Source organism: Ctenopharyngodon idella, chromosome 19 (assembly GCF_019924925.1).
Source record: "Ctenopharyngodon idella isolate HZGC_01 chromosome 19, HZGC01, whole genome shotgun sequence".
Taxonomy (NCBI): Eukaryota; Metazoa; Chordata; class Actinopteri; order Cypriniformes; family Xenocyprididae; genus Ctenopharyngodon; species Ctenopharyngodon idella.
The window spans coordinates 30,268,528-30,292,034 of record NC_067238.1 but is presented as its reverse complement, the minus strand read 5'-3'; the positions used below and the strand labels follow the sequence as shown (position 1 = coordinate 30,292,034).

The 23,507-nt window shown below is 34.5% G+C and overlaps 2 protein-coding genes across 3 annotated transcripts; one reads left to right on the top strand and one right to left on the bottom strand.

Moving 5' to 3' along the window:
* Nucleotides 1-4,701: 4,701 nt before the first annotated feature.
* On the bottom strand, nucleotides 4,702-16,881 carry si:ch1073-513e17.1 (sialin). The gene is made up of 12 exons (XM_051871523.1): nucleotides 16,652-16,881; nucleotides 16,174-16,251; nucleotides 12,935-13,099; nucleotides 12,209-12,429; nucleotides 10,477-10,710; nucleotides 10,216-10,390; nucleotides 9,259-9,377; nucleotides 8,870-9,031; nucleotides 8,664-8,796; nucleotides 6,727-6,874; nucleotides 6,359-6,449; nucleotides 4,702-6,268 (listed from the first exon to the last, which is right to left on the bottom strand). The coding sequence occupies exons 3-12, from the start codon at nucleotides 13,029-13,031 to the stop codon at nucleotides 6,122-6,124; spliced, it is 1,527 nt and encodes a 508-aa protein (XP_051727483.1). The 5' UTR covers nucleotides 13,032-13,099; nucleotides 16,174-16,251; nucleotides 16,652-16,881; the 3' UTR covers nucleotides 4,702-6,121.
* A 22-nt stretch (nucleotides 16,882-16,903) lies between these two features.
* ppt1 (palmitoyl-protein thioesterase 1 (ceroid-lipofuscinosis, neuronal 1, infantile)) lies at nucleotides 16,904-23,269 on the top strand. 2 transcript variants are annotated; one of them, XM_051871526.1, is made up of 10 exons: nucleotides 16,904-17,048; nucleotides 17,373-17,512; nucleotides 20,063-20,172; nucleotides 20,258-20,385; nucleotides 20,472-20,542; nucleotides 21,356-21,458; nucleotides 21,726-21,816; nucleotides 21,899-21,997; nucleotides 22,072-22,143; nucleotides 22,883-23,269. In XM_051871526.1, exons 2-10 carry the CDS (start codon nucleotides 17,395-17,397, stop codon nucleotides 23,003-23,005), a joined length of 915 nt encoding a protein of 304 aa, XP_051727486.1. In that variant the 5' UTR covers nucleotides 16,904-17,048; nucleotides 17,373-17,394; the 3' UTR covers nucleotides 23,006-23,269. The 2 variants fall into 2 exon arrangements, with proteins under 2 accessions (XP_051727486.1, XP_051727487.1); XM_051871527.1 differs by lacking the exon at nucleotides 16,904-17,048 and having other exon boundaries at nucleotides 17,351-17,512.
* Nucleotides 23,270-23,507: the final 238 nt, after the last annotated feature.

Sequence of the window (23,507 nt, the reverse complement as noted above, 5' to 3'; positions counted from 1 at the left end):
AGAATACACACTCTAAAAAATGCTGGGTTAAAAACAATCCAAGTTGGGTTGAAAATGGACAAACGGTTGGGTTAAATGTTTGTCAAACGTGCTGGGTGGTTTTATTTAACTCAACTATTGTTTAAAATGACTATATGGCTGGTTTAAAATGAACCCAAAATAGGTTGAAAATTAAAAATCAGACACATAATTACTAGAGGCAACAATAATAATCAAAAGGTGAACATTTATTAATAGGCAATTTAATAAATGTTTATTGTTTAATTATTATTATTCGTTAAACTTATTAATAAATGTTAATTTCCAACATACTTTGGGTTCATTTTAATCCAGCCATATAGTAATTTTTAAACAATATTTGGGTTAAATAAGACTACCCAGCAAGTTGGGCAAACAATTAACCCAACTGCTGGGTTTGTCTATTTTCAACCCAACTTGGGTTGTTTTTAACCCAGCATTTTTTAAAAGATTCATCTGAAAGGTAAAATTATTCTATGATGATTTGTAATTATTTACTTATTTAATTGCCCATATTTTAATTGAAGATATGTCATAATAGCAGCACTAAAATGCTAATTTAACAATTTCACTCAACTAATCCATAGGTTTTAATGAAAGCAAAGATGTCTGAAATGTACATCTAATTCATGGAAATACTGAATAATAACCCCATTAATTACAATAATTATTAAATTTAAAAATAACAACACTAGTAACCTTACCCCAACTTACCCTACCACATATTTCGAGATACCAAATCTACAGAGGGCAATATTTTTTATTTTATTTATTTATTTATTTTTTTAATGTGAATAATGTATATTTGTCTTTTTGGTCTTTCCATTTTAAATTTAGATTGTCACAAGATGCTGACCACACAAGTTTTAATTTTTGGTGTCCTTATGATGAATGACAATCATCACTATAAAACTTTAACTGCATTATGTATCAGTGATTGAATTTGGTTTAAATTGAATCACATTTACTTCTTAAAGTAGCGCACATTTAATTCTTTGGTTTTGGTCAAAAGCTGTAAAGCTGCATACAGGTATAGAAGCCATTCATTTTTTTTCATCTTTGTGCTTATTCTCACAATAAGAATATGATTATACGACTGACTTCTTGTTAACATGCATCCGTTTCAGAGAATGTAAAGGAATTAGAATTGTATTTTATTTTATGAAACCACACTGGAGACCATGTGGTCTGTCCAGTCCTGTATGCAAATTAGTCAGCAATAGCACAAAGTTGATAAAGGCACTCAGGTCCATTGTCTCAGACGCATCTCCACCCGGTGCTTCATCTATTCATATTCAAATTCAATCAGATAGGACTATTTGCTTAATGGTGAGATTTTCACTTGCTTATTTTAAAACATAAGCCCATGGGAGACAACAAAACTTTCTTAATTTCCCTTAGTTTGTGTGCATTTCATGCATTCAGAGATCTTCATTGTTTTTAGGGTGAATCCTCAATGTCTTCCTCATGCATTGCAATGCATTCCTCATAACTTTATTTCAAAGAGCTGGCATCTCCCTGAACCTCCAATTAACTCTCTCTAGGTAACAGATGCTTGGTCGACAGCTGCTATTTTCAGTCAAGAGCAGCAGCACAGACACAGTCGGGTCACATATACTGTGGCAATCAGAGCGGCATGCAGTGGAGTCTAAAACTCAAAGACCTCACTGGAAATCTAGGATTTTTTTTATTCAAACCTGCTAATAAATAATATTTACTTTTATTTACTTTGAAAAATGCTGGAGAACATGATATAACAGGTTTTACAGAGTTCATGCAGCTCAAAAGTGCTGCTGTCATAAAAGAAAAAGGGGGACTGAACTGTTATAATATAAATTCATTAAAAATAGCATAATAGACAAATTATTTTACTATAGGTCACATATGTTTGTACCCCACTTCACATCAAATATTACACGGACGACAGTGATAAGGATTGACTGTCCATTTGAGTAAAATATAATCAGTCATAATTGCATTAACAGAACTGTTGTCATTGTCTGAAGACAATGTCCTTCATGTAAGCAATGCTTTGCATAGTCAACAGACAATACATATAAATAAAAAGCTGAATTATATGCATTATTAATAATGAGAAAATACATAGGGCAGCACATGCAGCTTTCTAAATGCACCAGTTGCAATAAAGTGACTGAAAATTAGTGGGTTTAGGAGGACATAGGAATTTTATTATTTATGTATTAATTTATTTATGATGAAACTAAATATGTAAAATGATGTGTTCATGGCATGGAATCTTACATTAATGTGCAAAATATATTTTTACACACAAACAAAATGCAATTGTGCTTCAATGCTGCTTAGTATACTTCCCCTTAACCATGCTTCACAGCTGTCGTTATATAATTTTGAACTTTAATTTAATCCAAAAAAAGTAAAAGATAAAGAAGTTAAAGAAGTTTATCTGTCAACTTGATGCATGTTAAACAGCTAATCTAAATAAAAAAAAGACTGAACAACTCTGATTAAGTCAACCTAAACCTACGGGGCAAGTAAATAATCAAACAAATCCTTTTAAAAAAAGTCTCTTTAATAGTCATGATTGTGGTCTTGCTCAACAGTAATCCTAGAAAATGAAGGAAACAGAATTATGCCGTAAGCAACCGGTCATATGACTGATATTACAAAGAGATTCCACAGCAAAAAAAAACAAACAAACAAACAAACAAACAAAAAAAGTTGGCACATGTGAATTGTGGCAATTCTCACTTTCTTCTTTCCCTCACACACAGCCCAAAGATGATTACTGGAGTCCCACCCCTACATACAAACACAACTCTGCATATCCTGCCCTGTTTCAAACCACTGAACATTTGTCTTTTTGTTTATTGTGAGGACTCTTGGTCTGGTCTGGCCTGTTTGCCTGGTTCTTGTATAGCAGAGCAATGCTAACAGGCTTAATATCTATTTATCCAGATAAACTCCCATTTGGTGTCTCTCAGGCACTCAACAAGTGTGGGGGAGGGCACGAATCAACGTCAGTGCCTGGCATGAGATCAGAGTTGAGTCATGCAATACAGAGGGAAAGGCCTGAACTTCTCTCTCAAGGCTCAAACACAGAGCAGGCCTCATTGCAAGATAGCTTATTTACATTTGAAGTAATGCAGCGATGCTTATATTATGAATGGCTTGAGTTTTGCCTCATAAATCGGTTTGGATCAAAGTTTCTGCTAAATTAATAAATGCAAATGTAATGTACATTTTACAAATATATTAGCCAGAAATATTGCAATGCTATGGATCTTTGGAAGTGCTTTATTTTATTTAAAGTCTGCATAAAATTGAAGTTTTCTTCACTATTGTGATACATATCCGAGTGAAACAGTTTCTCGAACAATAACAAATGTAGGGCGGGACTTGATTTTGTCTGTGGGGAACCGATTGGATGGTTGTGGTTTGCTATTGGTGGATCTCATTTGAGTGACAGGTTGCCCCGCCCTCTCACCAGTAAACACGTCATTAGAGAAAAGAAGTTGCTGCAGGAGGGAGGGGAAGTTATTTAGATTAAAGATTACGAGGCACACCAATTTAAGAAAATAATCATGTGCACGGATAAATCGTTTATAATAAATGCAGCAATATTCCATACAAAGAAAAAAAAAAGGTCAATTTTGATTTCATGGTGACTTTAAAGAATCTTTGGGCTTTCTAGCTTTAAATCAGATATATAATACATGATTTGTCATTCAATCAAATTATTGTACTCTAGTTCTAAAGTTAAAACAGCATTGCTTTTAAAACAGTCAAACATAACATACCTTAAAACTTGGCCTTCAAAATGTCAAATATAGTCATAAATATCAGGCCAACCTCACAGCTTCCTGTAACAAAGAAAAAACACCCTTTAACCTAAAAGGTAGAAATCCTCCACCTCCCCCTCAAGGCAACAAATTTACACTTGCAAATCCTCTCCATGTGTTATGCATTTTAAAGGTGTAATGCAAATGGTTGGGGGTCAGGAAACAAACATCTGCATGTGTGAGAACCCCATGGATCTGTCTCAAACCTTTGGTGAGAATGCAAATGTCCATGAATGAAAAGAAGTTATTCCTGTTTACTTCACAACTGAGAACTGTTGCTTGTAAAAAAAAAAAAAAAAAGTAGAAGTATGGTTCACTTTACAGTTTACACCCATATATATATATATATATATCTTCCTTCAAGATAAGACTTTCAAGCAGGAACGCAAATATGACTCATCTACTGTAATATTAAACAACATAACAGGGTATGTTAGGGCAAGATCAAGTTCATAGGGCAAATACTTTGCTCCCTTAAATAGCTAGTAAAACGGTAACACAAGAAAGGCTATTTTATGACTCGACCAGTCTTATTTTTGTCCTCCAGGTTTGTCAGATTATAGCTTGCCCACTTATTTACACATACAATTTTGGAAAAATACAGAAAAGGTGCTTTTACAATAGGAAGAGAGTAACCTAAAATACTCAGATATTGGCTGTCTTTTTGATAAAATCGATGTATCATATCAAACTTCTCACTTTATCAGTGAACCCTGTAAGGTTACATTACACTCTTCACGCTTACGTCAGTCTTTCGCGCATGTAAATAAGCACGCGACATCTTGCCGCATTCAGCAAAGCACATCCGGGTCATTTTCTCAACAGCGCTGAGGTAAATCAATAATAAATACCGGAGGCAGTGTCATTGTTCATATATCTGTTATTATTGCCCATTAACTGTTTGAGTTATATGCCTACATATTTTTAAGATCTACAGCATTTAACAAACTCAGCACTATCTGCTGTAAAATTTAATAGACATTCTTTTAACTCGACATGATGCGCCACCTGCTGGCCGTCACCGCACTGCGTCAGTTAATAAGAGTGTGGATGGCTGTAATGGTTAGTTTATTATTTACACTGTAACCATTAAAATTATGAGAGGTTATTTACTCTATAATCGCACATAGGAATGCAAATGACTCTGCACTGTAATCATTGCATTTATTGTGCATGATCATAATCAGAAATGTATATGATTTATTATAAAAAATAAAAAAAAATTGAGACTCAAACATAGACTCATTGCCCCGGTTTCACAGACAAGGCTTAAGCCTAGTCCTAGACTAAAATGCATGTTTGAGCTGATTTAATGGAAAGCAACTTGCACTGACATATGTTAAATATGTCAGTAATGTTTTTTTCTAAGGCACGTTTATAAAAGTTTCTTAAATGTCCTAATTAAACTAAGGCCTAATCCTGGCTTAATCTAAGACCTGTCTGTGAAACCAGGCCGTTGAGTGCTTAAAATAAGCATTAAGTTAATGACTTAAAAACTCCATTAAATTCATTAAACATTTCAACTTTTGAACAAAGGCAAGTTTCAAACAATAATGAAACAATAATTCCCTGTCTGGACTATTAATAGTAAACATGAATGGACTGTATCTGTCAACACCATGGTTTTCGTGAAAATGTTAGATGACCTAGTGCTGAATGACAATTAATAGAGTACAGTTACTTCATTAGCAGGATTAAAATGACCTTAAAATGCATTGGTATCCCCCCAAAATAAAGTATTTTTGTTATTGATGCATTAAAGTGCTTATTAATAAGTATTTTCAAATGCAATAAAATATGGTTGAATCCTCTAAATTTGTTCCTTTTCAGCAATGTACCACATACTGCACTTCTTTAAAAGATAGCAAAATAACAGAATTAGGATATGTAATTTCTCCATTCCATCATGATTAACTCAACAAGTGAAATATCACCAGAATAATAAACATCACTCTGTTTAAGGCACTTTAGATTTTTTCCTGAGTGAAATATAATTATTATCAAAAGTTTGGACAAAAAGTTTAACCATTTCTGCTTTTATGAATAATTGTATTCAAAGTATGGGAATTATGCAGTGACCTAAAAAATTACTGTCTGGTTCAATAATAATAATAATAAAAAAAAAGGTAATAGCACATTTTATATTTGTCTAAGTGTAACATTATTTCTTTGAAGATCATGAAAAACAAAGTGAAGTTAGTCCGAACTGGTGCCATGAGTGGCACCAGTCAAACTCAAATAAGTCAGTTCTAATATCCCTCTGAATTGGTCAACTGGAATGTTTAATTGCGCATATCTGTGTCTGATTCCTCATCTGTCCTTGCCCAGCTCTGAATCTTTCCAGTGCCAAAGATGATGAAAAAAATGGCTCCGAAGGCGCTCACTCCAGCTGACAAAAAGAACACATGCCTCCATCCTGTAGCTGAGTGCTGCTCAGAACAAAAGAAAGGAGAACAAACATATTAAAAAACGTGATGAATTCAAACTGCAGTTTTATAAAGAATAAAAGGACAGCTTACATCTTTGGTCAAGTAACCCACAACAATTGGTGCAAGAACACCAGGGATGGTCCCAAAAGTGTTTGTGATTCCTAGAAGCATACCCGCATACCTGAGAAAATACAAACAGAGATATAACTGGTGCAATAAAAGTGGAGCATGTACTTAATTGATAGACTGATGCATGCTATGTTTAGCATAGGGATGTTCATCTTATAGTTCTAAACCCAGAATCAGCATTTTCGAGCATCTCTTCAAATAATTTTAACCTACAGACTTGATTTTACGTCAAAAACCCATAGGAAATTCCAGACGGAACTCATATCCTATAAATCTATGTTATGACTGAACAGCTTTGTTCAGCCAGTCAAGCAGTTTTGTTTTTGTACCGTGGAGCAATATCGATCTGGTTAATGAAGACACCAGCAGCACTGAATCCCCCAAACGCACTGGACAAAGTCAGAAAAGTCACGGCCAGCAAACCGCTACACCCCGAGAAGCCCACCGCAAGCAGGAAAACAGCGGGTAGAAACAGACCTATGGGACACAAGACATAAAAATATAAATTAATACAATATCAATTAATATCGATACAATTACAGTAATGTATATATGTATCTATCCTCTATTACACTTGGTCAGCATAAACATTCATCAAAATTTGTGACGAGAACACTTACAAAAAAAAAAAAAAAATTCCCAAATCCTGAAGCTCGTTTCCGTCCACAGAATAAAAAAAAAAAGTTAATTGAGACATAAAAATTGACATTTTTTTCCTCACAATTCCGAGTTTATATCTCACATTTTCTGAGGAATGAAGTCTGAATTGCGAGATATAAACTCGGAATAGCTAGTTATAAAGTTTGAACTGCGAATTTACAATTTTGAAAAAAAAAAAAAAAAAAAAAAAAAACAGAATTGTGAGATAAAAAGTTGCAATTACCTTTTTTAATTGCAAGGTTACGTCCACAATTCAGACTTTTTTCAATTTCAGGTTTATATCTTACAATTCTGAGAAATAAAGTCAGAACTGAGAGAAATAAAGACAGAATTGTGACATAAAAAGAAAGTTTCTGACGTTTTTCTCGCAATTCTGAGTTTATATCTCACAATTCTTGAATTGCAAATTATAAACTTGGAACGGCGAGAAATAAAGTCAGATTTGTGAGATAAGTTACAATTATCTTTTTTATTTTGTACAAAGCCCTGCACATGACATGCAAAAAAAAAAAAAAAAAAAAAAAAGTATATCATGGCACGAATTAACAATTCGTTCCCACGACTAATACGTCAACATTTACTAAAACGATTTACTAAAACGAGAGAACGAATTATTAAAGGATTAGTTCACTTCAGAATTCAAATTTCCTGATAATTTATTCACCCCCATGTCATCCAAGATGTTCATGTCTTTCTTTCTTCAGTCGAAAGAAATTAAGGTTTTTGAGGAAAACATTCCAGGATCTTTCTCCATATAGTGGACTTCAACAGGGACCAACGGGTTGAACGTCCAAATTGCAGTTTCAGTGCAGCTTCAAAGAGCTCGACACGATCCTAGACGAGGAATAAGGGTCTTATCTAGTGAAACAATCAGTCAACTTCAAAAAAAAAAAAAAAATGTATATACTTTTAAACCACAAATGCTCATCTTGCACTGCTCTGCGATGTGCCACACATTAATCATGTTGAAAAGGTCGCACGTGACGTAGGCGGAAATACCGCGGTGGGGCGAAAAACTCCATCTCATTTTCTCCTCCAACTTTAAAATCCTCCGACATTGTTGTTTTACCTTTTTTTTTGTAAAGGCCATTTGACTTAGTATTTTGCTTTGTAGACACTGGATCTGTACTTCCGCCTACGTCACGTGTGACCTTTCCAATGTGATTACGTAATGCGTGGCGCATCGCAGAGCAGTGCAAGACGAGCATTTGTGGTTAAAAAGTATATATATATATTTTTTTTTTTTTTTGAAAATGACCAATCATTTCAATAGATAAGACCCTTATTCCTCGTCTGGGATCGTGTAGAGCTCTTTGAAGCTGCACTGAAACTGACATTTGGACCTTCAACCCGTTGGTCCCTGTTGAAGTCCACTATATGGAGAAAAATCCTGGAATGTTTTCCTCAAAAACCTTAATTTCTTTTCAAATGAAGATTGAAAGACATAAACATCTTGGATGACATGTGGGTGAGTAAATTATCAGGAAATTTTAATTCTGAAGTGAACTAATTCATGGCCACAATATATATTTTTTGTCTGCATGTCATGTGCAGGGCTCCGGAATTTATTCCGTGGCGGAAACAAGCTTCCATATAAATCACATACCAATGAAAGTGAAGAGTTTTCGGACGGCTGTGACAGTCAGGAGCTCCCTCTCCAGGAGGTTGTCTGCCAGCACACCTGAGCCCACTGAGAACAGCCAGCCAGCCAGATACGGAAGAGCAGAGAGGAACGAATTCTGAATAACAAAATAGAGTGAGACGCAGTATATACACTAGACTCGTTTCATCTAAATATACCGACTGCCTCACCTGTTGCAAATCAAAGTGGAGCACAGTGTCCATGTAGATAGGAAGTGAGGTGAGGAGAGTGTAATAAGACCAGTTGGTGCACATCTGTGAGATGATTATGGCCCAAAGAGGCACAGAGAGCAGCATCGATAATGCAGGCACTGACCAACCATGAGGCAGCCCCTAAAAACAGAGAAAATATCAAATCAGCATAATAAATGCCTGTAGACCTAAACCACAGAATCAGATTAATTATGAAGAGGAGGGAATGTTGGAAATTCTCTTCTAAACACAATAACAAATTCACATATCATCATTATTTTTAACATGAATGATTTACCCTTGATTAATAAAGAATGAGGCCAAACTGCATGCATCATCAAAATTGTGCAAAATTGAGTAGTTCATACCTGTGAACCTATGGTGTTAATTATGTAATTTTTCTCTCTGTCACTAATTCTTGGGTGAGTTCGGGGTTCATCTGATACCAAGAGAAACCAAAACAGAGCCCAAAGGCACCCTGCACCACCTGGTGGTAAAAACATTTTAATACATATATGTTTGGATACAAAAAATACAAGATATAATACTATATTACATTAAACATGATATTACAAATATGAAGACAACATTAAGGACATGTACTTTCTTTCTCACACACACACACACACACACACACACACTTTATATATATGTTATATATACATGTTGGCTGTTTATTAATACTTATAAAGCACATGTTAATGCCTTATTCTGCATGACCATATTCTACATCCCTGAATCCTACCCAATACCTAAACTTAACAACTAATTTACTATTAATAAACAGTAATTCCAAGTTTATTGAGGCAAAAGTTGTAGTCAATAGTTAGTTAATAGTGAGAATTGGACCCTAAACTAAAGTATGACCATATATATATTTAATGTTTTTGAAAAAGTCTCGTTTGTTCACCAAGGCTGTATTTATTTGATCAAAAATACAGTAAAAACAGTAAAATTGTGAAATATTATTACAATTTAAAATAACTGTTTTCTATGCGAATATATTTCAAAATGTAATTTATTCCTGTGATCAAAGCTGAATTTTCAGCATCATTACTCTTCAGTGTCACATGATCCTTCAGAAATCATTCTAATATGCTGATTTGCTGCTCAAGAAAGGCTTCCTCAGCATTCTTAGATGAACAGAAAGTTCAAAAGAACAGCATTTATTTGAAATATAAATATTTTTTAACATATTAAATGTCACTTTTGATCAATTTAATGCATCCTTGCTCAATAAAAGAATTTATTTCTTTAAAAAAAAAAAAAAAAATCTTATTGACCCAAAACGTTTGTATCTGTAACTTAAATGTTATTTCCCTCACCACAGGAGTAGAAAACTGCTGGCCATCCTAGACTATTGCAGATTAAGCCAGTGAGAGGAAGAGCCACAAAGGCACCGAAGCTAGATCCTGCACCGGAGAACGTCATCAGACGCGCCCTCTCCAACGGAGGAGCCCAGCGGGCCCACATCGCACTCATAGCAGGAAACGTCACACCCTAGACAAAAGAACCCCACACAGACTCAATTACAGATTACATATTCTCCATTTGAAGTATTTCAGGTAATTAAAAACGGCCCTAACCTCCCCGAATCCCTCCAGCGCACGCAAGGCAAACAGCCACTTGGCTCCAAGCTGTGCTGACAGTGGAGTGAGGAGAGTGAGGACAGCTGTTCCAAGCACACCACCACCAAGGAAAAGGCTTCCTCCAAAGCGACCTGACAGGTAGCCTCCGGGGATCTGAGTAAACAGGTATCCAAAGAAGAAAGCACCAAGCAGCATTCCCTGCGTTTCGGCATTCCATGGGTATCTTGGAATCTGGGAGAAGAAAATTAAAGACAGAGAAACATGAACTAAATATTTTATATACACTACAGTTCAAAAGTTTGGGGTGAGTAAGATTATTTTGGTTGTTGTTAAAATAAACTAATACTTTTATTCAGTAAGGAAGCATTAAATTTAGAGATGCACCGATACTAAATTTCTCCGCTGATACCGATTATTCAGAACGATATCTGCCGATACCAACAGTTTGATTGAAATCTCTCTCAACTAATGCTGTAAACTATACAGAAACCCTCTCATTTGGTACATTACTATAATATTACAGCTTAAAATTAACAACAGAACTATTATATTAAACTGCAATTTATTTTCAGATAATAATCACACTCAAAAACTGAAAACTCAGTTGCACATAAGGTAGTTTTCATAAAGACTTGTCTTCATGACAAATTCATTAATATAATTAACAGTAAATAAGCTCCTCTCTAATGTTTTTATAGCTAACTAACGAACTGTGAACATCGGGTAACTTTCCTGAGGTAAGGTCCACAAGCTGTTTTATTGACGTCTTTCCGCGACTGAAACACTGATTAAGCGATGACATGAGACATGATACATTTAGGTAAGTTGTACTGTATCTTTCAACACATCTTCTGATGTTCATACATGTTTTTTCGTGCTGTAACTTGTTTTAAAGTGGAAGAGGTGACTCGCGCCCCGCGCTGCCACTTGAGCTGATGCGCTACAGCGATCTGTCACGTCACATTTAAAGGGATAGTTCACCCAAAAATGAAAATTATCCCATGATTTACTCACCTTCAAGTCATCCTAGGTGTATATGACTTTCTTCTTTCAGACGAACACTATCTGAGATATATTTAAAAATATCCTTAGTCCTCCAATGTTTATAATGGCGTTTTGAAGGCAAAAATAATGCATCCATCCACAAAAAAAATTTTTGGCTTCAAAACACGGCGCCCCATTCACTCCCATTATAAACCTTGGAGGAGCAAGGATATTTTTAAATATATCTCTAATTGTGTTCATCTGAAAGAAGTCATTTACACCTAGGATGGCTTGAGGGTGAGTAAATCATGGGATAATTTTCATTTTTGGGTGAACTATCCCTTTAAGAGCATCAAAACACTATTTATTGTTTGAATTTTGAACTTTGCGATTATTAGATGGGAAGAGCGCTACAAATAATGTTCAGTGTACAGAAAAACAGCAGATCTGGCAACCCTGGCTTGATCTACGGGTGACTCATAGGGTCAAATAGAGTCTGCTTTATTAGAATGATTATTATTAGTAGTATATTAGAATGATTTCTGAAGGATTATGTGACACTGAAGACTGGAGTAATGATGCTGAAAATTCAGCTATGGCATAACAGGAATAAATTATTCCAAAAACATAAAAAAATCTTACTGATACTAAACTTCTGAGCGGTAGTGTATAAGAACAAATCCATGACTTATGTGGAGACCTACCAGGTTCAGTGCATGAAAAGCTGTGTGCAGTTAAGTCTTACCCCTTCTGGCTGTTCTGAGCTTTGGCTGTTGTTGTGAAGTGTATGGGAAGATCCTGGACACTCATTGGATATATTGCTATTGGATGGCGGCTGGTCATTAGTTCCATTTACCATAGCAACCATGGCAACACTGAGATTTACACGCAGACCATAGACCACAGCAAAGCCAAAGAACATCATAGCAGCCAGATTGCATCGTACTGAGCAGCATTTGGGAGGCACTGTCACACATACAAAACACATTCTCAAATGTCAAATAATTATAGGTTTAAAAAAGATTAATAAATATTAGTGTCACTTAGTACATTACTTTTCAAAAGTCTGGGGCCTTTTTGAAATAAAATACTTTTTTTTTTTTTTCCAGCAAGGACGCATTCAAATGATCAAGAATAATCAACGAATCCTGGGGGAAAAAAATGGACTAATGGACTAATGAAGGATGAAAATAGGAATAAATTACATTTTAAAATATATAAAATAGAAAACAGGTATTTTAAACTGTAATACTATTTAAAATACCTGTTTTCTACTATCACATTATTACTGTATTTTTGATAAAATAAATGCAGCTTCTGTGAGATTAAGAGACTTCTTTCAAAAGCATTAAAAAAAAATAAAAATAGTACTGACCCCAAACTTTTGAACGGTAGTATTTGTGTAACAGGACCTATAAAGCTCATCATGCAGATTTTTAACAGTCCGCAAAAGATCACATCCCAGACTTACCTGTGATTTTTTTCACTTCATTTTCTAAAAGCGGCGCAGTGTCACTGTCCTGGTCATCCGCGCTCGAGTTAATGGAGTAGCCGTGTTGTAATGCCATGATCGCAGAGGTTAAGGTGTAAGTTTTAAACTGAACTTGAGCTAGTCGAAGTATGACATCCACAAATCCTGAAACAAAAACAAGACATTTCAGATAATGCAGCTGATCTCTTTTGTGGTGTCAAAATACATGAGCTGTAAACAATTTCATCATCATCATTATCAACAATCATGGGCTCAGTGCATGTGTGTCTGAAGCTGTATTTATTACAATAACAAAAACACAATAACTATCTGTTGTGTGCAAAGTGACCCACATTTGGTTTTAGACCACTGAAAATAGGCAATATTCAACAATTTGGACATGGAGCCGCAATGAGATCCCCATATCTATGGGTTTGAACTTAAAAATTAACATAGCAAAAGAAAAGTTTGCTAAGAACCAGAATGTAAAATTATATTGAGATATCTTTAATACTTCTTAAGTTACAGACACACAAATTTGGGGAAAAGAATATATATGGCACTCAGACAGGAATGTTCTATGCAATTGTTTTCATAGAGGGAAACAAAATACATTTCTCCTTTTTACATTATTTGTTCTACAGACGTTCCTCTTTAAAAGAAAAAAGTATCAGCTGTATGCAAAGTGACCCACATTTAGTTTTTAACTATTGAAAATGTGTACAATTTAACCTTTTATTCTTGAAACCATATTGAGATCCCAATACCTCTGGAATTAAACCATATAGGGCCTTCAGGAATGAAGATACCAAAAGAAAGGATTGCTAAGAACCAACATCTAAAAGGATATTAAGATATCTTTAATACTTCTTGAGTTACATGTATGCAAACTTTGGAAAAAAAAAAAAAAAAGAAAAACATGAAAATGCCTTTTCCTAATTTTTGAACTGTCACCACTGGCATATAATGCAACAAAGATTGCTAAAGACAACAGATTTCACACAATCTCTGTGTAAAAATAAAAATGATGCTGCCATCTTTCTAAGGTCATTTTTACCCCCTGTAATCTGGCTCCAAATCTCAGGTGAGAATTGCCATTTTGACCCCCCTCTACAAAATGGTGAATGAGTAAATCCATTTGGCTTTCATCACTATTTAGGTTTGTCTTCTTCAAAAAAAATTATCAGAATCAAAAATGTGAGCTGGGGAAGTTTCCAAAATTTGGTTGATTTGACACGGACCCTATTCTGTTTCCATACACTGTGTTCCAAATTATTATGCAAGTGACATATCAGTAGGATTTCAGTACAATAAACATTCAGATTTTAGTTTTTCTAAGAAAGTGTTTGTTTGTTTATTTACCCATGTCTTTTTACATAACTGGTATCTCAGACAAAATAATTTGCCAGGTCTACTTAGGTAAATGGAAACTCTACTTAGAGGTTGTGCCACATTATTATTATTAAGTTCTCATGCAGTATGGGGAGGAAGAACGATCTTTCTGAAGATGAAAAGCATGAAATGTGCAAAAGGCATGAAAACAACTAATATTGTGTGAAAACTGAATGGAGATTATCGAATTATCATAAGATTTGTGAGTGATTTAGATCACAGCAGAACTCGCTCAGATAAAGGCTTATTAAGGAAAGTTTCTGTCAAACAAGTTAATTGTATTAAAAGGGCAGCTATAAAAAAAGCCAGTGTTGAGCAGCAAACAGGTATTTGAAGCTTCTGGTGTCTCTGGAGTCTTGAGAAGCTCTCCATGCAGGCTGGCAGTTATGTATAAAATTGCATTTCATCCACCACTAACCAAACCTCACAAAGAGAAACATTTACAGTGGGTGTAGAAATACATTTTCAAACAGTTTTATTGCTGTGGTGTTTTTGTGCAGCATGGGATAGTGCATAGTGCATTGTATTTCAGAAGGCACTATCCTCCTTTTTATACCATAGCTGAAAATGGCCAGTTATGAACTCCGCATATCTTGCAAAAGTCATTTTGACACCCTCAGAGACCCTAAAGGGACCTTCCATCTCACTTCCCAATATTCCAGCCCAAATCATCACCCGGTAGCTCCCTGCTGACGTCGCAGTCTTGTTGGAACGTGGTGGCCATTCACCAACCATCCAGAAATCCATCCATTGTAGTACGGCATTCGTCAGTGTATAAAACTATTTAAAAATGAGTCTTTATGCATTTCTAAACCCACTGTAAATGTTTCTCTTTGTGAGGTTTGGTTAGTGGTGGCTGAAATGCATCTTTACGCACAACTGCCAGCCAGCATGGAGAGCTTCTCAAGACTCCAGAGACACCAGCAGCTTCAAATACCTGTTTGCTGCTCAACACTGGCTTTTTTTTTTTTTATAGTTGCCCTTTTAATACAATTAATTTTTATTGACAGAAACTTTCCTTAAAAAGCCTTTACCTGACCGAGTCCTGCTGTGCTCTAAATCACTCACAACTCTTATGATAATTCGATAATCTCCATTCAGTTTTCACACAGTATTAGTTGTTTTCATGCCTTTTGCACATTTCATGCTTTTCATCTTCAGAAAGATCGTTCTTCCTCCCCATACTGCATGAGAACTTAATAATGCTTAATAATGTGGCACAACCTCTAAGTAGAGTTTCCATTTACCAAATTATTTTGTCTGAGATTGATATCAGTTATCTAAAAAGGCATGGATAAACAAACAAACAAACACTTTCTTAGAAAAACTAAAATCTGAATGTTTATTGCACTGAAATCCTACTGATATGTCACTTGCATAATAATTTGAAACACAGTGTATATTTCTGCCTAATGCTCCACATTAGTGTTTGATATCATCAGTCTATTAACTGAGGGGTCTTCCTTTTCTGTTTGGACCATCCATCATGCTCAATACCAATTGTTTAATCTTCCTGTCATCATTCGTTATGCAAAAGTTTCTTTTTAATCTTCTTTCAGGTGAATTCTACGATAATGTTCTTTGTTTGTGACCTTCCGAGTCCGTTGATTCCTTTTAAATACTATTACATCCTTAGGATTCCTTTTTTTTTTTTTTTTTTTTTCGTGACAACCTTATCTGCATGTTTTTTTTCCAGATCTGTTCTATGTTCTTTAATATTATGTATTGCAATTCAGGTGATATGTTATATTGCACATATTTAAACATCTCCTTCAATCTTTGTGATTTTTATGCCATCAAATACTAAAAGGTCTAATATTTTTTCAAAAAGAGGGAGAAATACTCACTCAGATGTGGACTGCATCTATTGGGAAGCCCAAACCTCGTGTAGCACCTTGCTGAAAATTGTGCAAGCACTATGGACACTGTAAAATAAATACCATATCATACAGGTTTAAATTCCTATAATCTCTAAGTGTAGCACATGACAGCATCTGTACATAACATATGACCAGCACAAAGGTTAACAGAAGAACAGATCAGCTGACATGTTGTGAATAAACATTAACCACAACATCCATCATCTTTATGTCAATAGCATCGGTGATACAGGTGACAGTCTTTGCCTCCTTTACTGGACATAAATATGAAATAAAAATAAAAAAAAGTGAGAAAAAGCACACATACGTGATACAAAGGGTTTTATATTCATTTATATGTTACATTACTTATGTAACGTAATACGTTACAGATTGTACAAATACGTATTAGGTTACAACTACAAAGTATCCTATGACATATGGTGCACTTTTTATTTATCCTTACCATGTTTCCCAAACAAATGTAAGATTCTGGACAATCGCTGGATGATTTAGAAAGAAGACGATTCGTTTTCAACCCCTCCATAACCGTACCAACCGCTTTAATTTTTTCTATAAGTGATAAATGTTTAATCCATCGGGAAATATTAATGCTGACCGGGCTTTCCAGCGTATTTTAAGACATTCACAGATCCTGTTTTGACTTCAGTGTTGATCACGTGATCTTCAGACTTCCTGCTCTGGAAAACATCATAATCTAAACGCTCTGGAACGACTGACTGTGTTTATTTCTATGGACAGGTTTAATGCTATGATATATTAGTCTAATACCGTGCTTAAACAGCATTTGTTGGAGCGGTGTTTTCGTCTGTCATGTGATTTAAGAACAGAAAGTTACCACGGTAAGTATACAATGGTTTTAAACTGAACATTTTAACGCATTTATTAACGTATTTATATATAATACCCATTCCTAGCTTAGCAAAATCGAGGCTTCCGGTTGTATATTCGCAAATGAAACGATATCGAGGGGCATTGGTCGTTATTTTGCAATGAAACTGTTTCTTAATCTTCATACTTTTATATGTTTGTGCCCCATAAAAATGACATTTTAAATGTGTGGTGCAGGAAATCACAGTGACTAGTTCACTTATTCACTTCCTTATTTAGTGTTTTCTCTTCCTGTAAGCGTATTCTGCTAACAGCAGGGCTGTGAATGTGTTCAGATCTTCAGATTGAGATTTAAGCATGAGTTTCTCAGCGGCGAAGCTTCGCCTCATCTCTGTATCTGCGTGTCTGCTGTTGCTGTGTGGATCATCGTGGGGATCCAATGCCACAGTTCCTCTGGTGATATGGCACGGCATGGGTGAGACACACTACATCATGATCACATCCACCGATCAATTAAAGCTGCTGGTGAATAATAGGCATGAGTCATTCATGAATCATTAGGAAATTTTCAGTGGTCACTGGTCACTTTTTAGGTGATTCACTCTGTGTACACAAACAGCAACTAAAAACTGACATCAACTTTTTGAAAATGTCTTAACACATCAATGTGCAATTTATATACAGTGGCAAGAAAAAGTATGTGAACCACTTGCAGAATCTGTGAAAATGTTAATAATTTTAACAAAATAAGGGAGATAATAAAAAATGCATGTTATTTTTTATTTAGTACAGTCCTGAGTGAGATGTTTTACATAAAAGATGTTTATATATAATCCACAAGACAAACAAATAGCTGAATTTATTCAAATAACCCCGTTCATAAGTATGTGAACCATTGATTCCTAATACTGTGTGTGGTTACCTGGATGATCTACGACTGTTTTATTGTTGTGTGATGGTTGTTCATGAGTCTCTTGTTTGTTCTGAGCAGTTAAACTGAGCTCTGTTCTTCAGAAAAAATCTCCAGGTCCTGCAGATTCTTCAGTTTTCCAGCATTTTTTGCATATTTGAACCCTGTACAGCAGTGACTGTATGATTTTGAGACCCGTCTTTTCACACTGAGGACAACTGAAGGACTGTATTTGTATTTAATTTGTCTTCCGGGAAACATGCAAGTATTTTCTGTTTCTTTCGAAGGGCAGTACTAAATGAAAAAAAAAAATGATATTCAAGCGAAATAAGAAAAATTTGGACCTCCTCATCCTGTTCAAATGTTTTCACCCCCCGGCTCTTAATGCATCGTGTTTCCTTCTAAAGCCTCAGTGAATGTTTGAACCTTTTTTTAATAGTTGTGTTTGAGTCCCTCAGTTGTCCTCAGTGTGATAAAATGGATCTGAAAATCATACAGTCACTGCTGGAAAGGGTTCAAATATGCAAAAGATGGTGGAAAACTGAAGAATCTGCAGGACCTGGAGGATTTTTCTGAAGAACAGAGCTCAGTTTAACTGCTCAGAACAAACAAGAGACTCATGAACATCTATCACAAAACAATAAAACAGTCGTAGATCATTCAGGTAACCACACACAGTGTTAAGAATCAATGGTTCATAAACTTTTGAACTGGGTCATTTTAATAAATTCAGCTATTTTTTTGTCTTATGGATTATATGTAAACATCTTTTATGTAAAATATCTTACTCAGGACAGTACTACATAAAAAATAACATGCATTTTGTATTATCTCCCTTATTTTGTTAAAATTTTGCACATTTTCACAGATTCTGCAAGGGGTTCACAAACTTTTTCTTGCCACTGTATACATATGAAAATAAAATATATTATTTTTAGTGCTGTCAAATATTGTAAAAACAATAATAATAATAATGATATGTGTGGGTGGGTGGTGTGTATATATATATATACACACACACACGTTTATGTTCGATGCGATTGATTATTTTGTATTTATATTTCCATTTATAATGTTACAAAAGATCTCTATTTCAAATAAATGCTGTTCTTTTCAGCTTCCTATTCATCAAATAATCCTGAAAAAAATGTATCAAAGTTTCCACAAAAATATTAAGAAGCACAACTTTTTTTTTATTGTTGATAACAATAAGAAATGTTTCTCAAATCAGCATATTAGAATGATTTTGCATCACAGGAATACATTACATTTTAAAATAGAAATATATATTAGTTAAAATAGAAAACAGTTATTTTAAATTGAAATAATATTTCAGAATATTACTGTTTTTAATATATTTTAATCAAATAAAACAGCCTTGGTGAGACTTCTTTCAAAAGCAGCAAAAAATCTTACCGACCCCAAGCTTTTGAACTTTTTAAAAAAGAAATATATAATATAATATTTTGTGTGTGTGTGTGTGTATATATATATATATATAGTGGACATAATATTTTATTCAAATTATAAAATTATATTACCATTATATCTCCTCATTGTTTTTTAAAAATAATTTATTTATAAACATTTTCAAAGCATTAACAGAAAGTTTCATACAATTAAAGTTATAACTTTTTCCCCATAATAACCCTTTCTGCCTAAATGATTAAACGTACATAAAATATTAAGACAACAATAACAATCGTAATAATAATAACAACAATAAATAAATTTAAAACAAATACAAAATGGTAAATAAACTTTAAATAATGTACTCATTTACAAATGAAAAATATCATTGCATGAACAAATAAATTAATTAAAGTAATAACAAATAAAAATACATAAACAATAATACATATATCTCCTCATTGTTAATACACGAATCTCCTATTTTTTTTTTTTCCATTTAATCATATTTTTTAAGATGGTCATTAGGGGTTATCATGATGTTCTGCAGTAAACAACTGATATCTGGATATTTGTTGAAATAATGTCTCTCTAATAAATACCTTTTGGTGAAATTTTTGGTGAAATGGCCTAAACACACAAATTATCTATTGAGTTTACTATAAAGATAACTAGATGATTGCTAAATATCACTGTGTTTTGCAGGAGACAGTTGTTGCAATCCACTCAGCATGGGTGCGATGAAGAAGATGGTGGAAGAGGAAGTCCCAGGAATTTATGTGATTTCCCTGATGATCGGCAAGTCTGTTCTACAGGTAAAGCAGGACGACACCCTCTATTCGTGTCATTGCTGTCGTTGTTTCAAATAAAAGTGTCTGATTTTCTTTCGTTGTTTTACAGGACACTGAAAATGGCTTCTTCATGGATGTCAATGAGCAGGTGTCTTTTGTGTGTGATCAGCTGTCCCGGGACCCTAAACTCAAGGGAGGCTACAATGCAATGGGCTTCTCCCAAGGGTCACAGTTTCTGTGAGTGGTTATTATTCAAATCAATTCATGCAAAGTGTAATTGTGTCGTTTTAAATCTCTATTTTGATCTTTTAATCTTTCATAAGGCGAGCAGTTGCTCAGCGCTGTCCAGATCCTCCAATGAAGACCCTGATCTCAGTCGGTGGGCAGCATCAAGGTAATATGACAGATGTGCTCTGCTCACACTATACTTGATTTACTCTCTGAAAACAACAATTTATTCCTAAAAGTGGTTAGCAGTTCACAGGAACACCGTGGCATAACAACCTTGTTTTGATTATGTTGCTTCAGGATATGTAACTGTTTTAAATAATGGAGTAGAAATAAAGTTTTTATTTTTCCACCAGTCACAATCTATTACAACATTTAACATTATATATACACTACTGTTCAAAAAAATTAGGGTCAGTAAGATGTTTTTGAAAGTCTCTAATGCTCACCAAGACTTAATTTGATCAAAAATACAGTAAAAATAGTATTGTAAAATTATTACAGTTTAAAATAAATGTTTTCTACTTGAACATATTTTAAATTGTAATTTATTCTTGTGATCAAAGCTGAATTTTCAGCATCATTGCTTCAGTCTTCAGTGTCACATGATCCTTCAGAAATCATTCTAATATGATGATTTCAGATTACTATCAATGTTGAAGAAGAGCATTTATTTGAAATAGAAATCTTTTGTAACATATTAAATGTCTTTACTGTTATTTTTGATGCATCCTTGCTAAATAAACGTTAATAAAAAAAAATTGTACTGACACCAGAATTTTAAATGGAAGTGTAAATAATCATAATAATTAATAAACATTCATAAAAATGTTGTTAATTAATAAAATATCATATTTATGTTTTATGTTTTACTAACTAAACCTTGAGTGACTAAACCCAAATGAGTCAAACATCTTTTTTTAATATGCTGTTTTCGTCTGACATGTGGTTCTCTCTTCCTCTTTTCTTTAAATCTCAGGGGTTTTTGGTCTTCCGCGATGTCCTGGCGAAAGTTCTCATATCTGTGACTGGATTCGCAAGAAGCTGAACTCAGGAGCATACACAGATGCAATTCAAAAACAGTGCGTGCTTGATTGTTTTGAGCTTCTCAACAGACCATTTCATGTTACTCTGACAGTTACTCTAAACGGATTATTATTTCGGAGAGTCTATTTACACTAAGTGCAAATATGCCTCCTTGTTGGCAGAGGCTATTTACACTAACACCTTTTTGTTACTATTTACACTTAGTTAGCATCATCTATAACTATTTGCATATAGTGCTGCTTCCTTATCATTTTTTTTATGTGATTCACTAGTCAAGAAGATTGATTGTGATTTTATTTAAGCTTGGTGCAGGCACAATACTGGCACGATCCCCTCAATGATGGCTTGTATAAAAAATACAGTCTCTTCCTTGCCGACATCAATCAGGAGCGGGTAAGTCCGAGGATAAGGGAGAAATTACTATATAAATGGATATATTTGTTAGTGTGGTGTAAATTAATGATATTTCTGTCAGGTGGTGAATGAGACCTACAAGAAGAATCTCATGTCTCTGAATAAGTTTGTCATGGTTAAGTTCCTGCAGGACACTATGGTGGATCCTGTGGATTCTGAGGTACTTTACAGTTAAAATCTCTCTTTTGTTGAATTAGAAGACTGAACTCTTACTAACTGAATTGTCTTTATTAGTGGTTTGGTTTCTATAAAGCTGGTCAAGATAAAGAGCTGGAAACGCTGCAAGAAAGTGCTATATATAAAGAGGTAAACTTGTTGTTTTTTTCCTGTCCTATTTTCCTATGCATAATATTGCTATTTATTCATTACTTTGATGATACTTTTACCATATTTCCTGTTCAATTGAACCTAGTGATGGGAGAAATGAAGCTTTTAAAACTTTGATTCAATTGAATCAATTGCTTCGCAAAATGATTCACTGTTTCGAAGCGCTCAAAACGCCACACGCTGGTGACGCCTGCTGGTCAAAACGGTGCAAATGCAACGAAAACTTGTATTCAAAACACCTTTTACAAACCAATTGCAAATGTTTTATTGAAAGTGCAGCTAACAAATCATCTAATACCATTGAATACGAAGTGTATGTATAATATGTGTTATTTTATTACATTGTAGGGCTTGTTTTAAGGGCTTGGTTAATCAGGCCAATAAGAGACTAACTAAAACTCTTCCTTTTTATTATACAATTGTCATATAAAATGTCTACACTTTTATAAAACATAAAAAAAAATAAAATAAAAAAAAAAGTCTCACCGAGATGAAATTTCGAGACAGATGTGACGTAACGAAACCTCATTTACTGAGATCACGTGACTTTGGCAGTTAAAAACGCGCTCCGAATCACTGGTTAGAAACAAATGATTCGCAAAGGTTTCGAAGCTTCACGAAGCCTGTTTTGAAAGCGTCCATCACTTATTGAACTTTTTCCCAAGTTAATTATATATATGGATTTATGTACTTTATTACCGTTATTTTGTTTTGTCAGGATCGACTGGGGTTGGCAGAGATGGATTCTGCAGGGAAGCTTGTGTTCCTCGCCTCTGATGGAGATCACCTACAGTTCACCCGAGAATGGTTTAATGAGAATTTACTTCCCTACATGCGCTAAACACAGTGACATCATGCTTATTCCCAATAAGAAAGTTTACACACACTCAATCCAGCTAATTTAGGCATGTTTCTAACTCTTACACAATCACCAAGTCTCATATATAAATTAAGCCAGTCTTATTTTGTTGCACTGATCTGATTTTTATTTGACTGATTTAATTAAAAAAATCTCTTTAATGAAATATAGATTTTAATCGTTCTAATTGTGTACTATGTTTGTTTATTTTTGTCACACAATAAAACATTGAATCTTACGAACCCAGTGGCCCATTTTGTAGCCTATTTATTTACTAATCACATAAAGGGTGTAACATTACCAACAGACTACTCAGGTGAGAAAAAAAGTACTCTTCCATAATGCAGTCCACAACTTTTGGCGCTCTAGCGGTTAATAAACAGAACAGCATGCATCTTGCGGAAGAACATTGTAGCCGGAGCTACTTCTCCCTGTTTATGTCTATGATGAGTCACGCAGGTACTGTGCTACTCCGCAGTGGTAC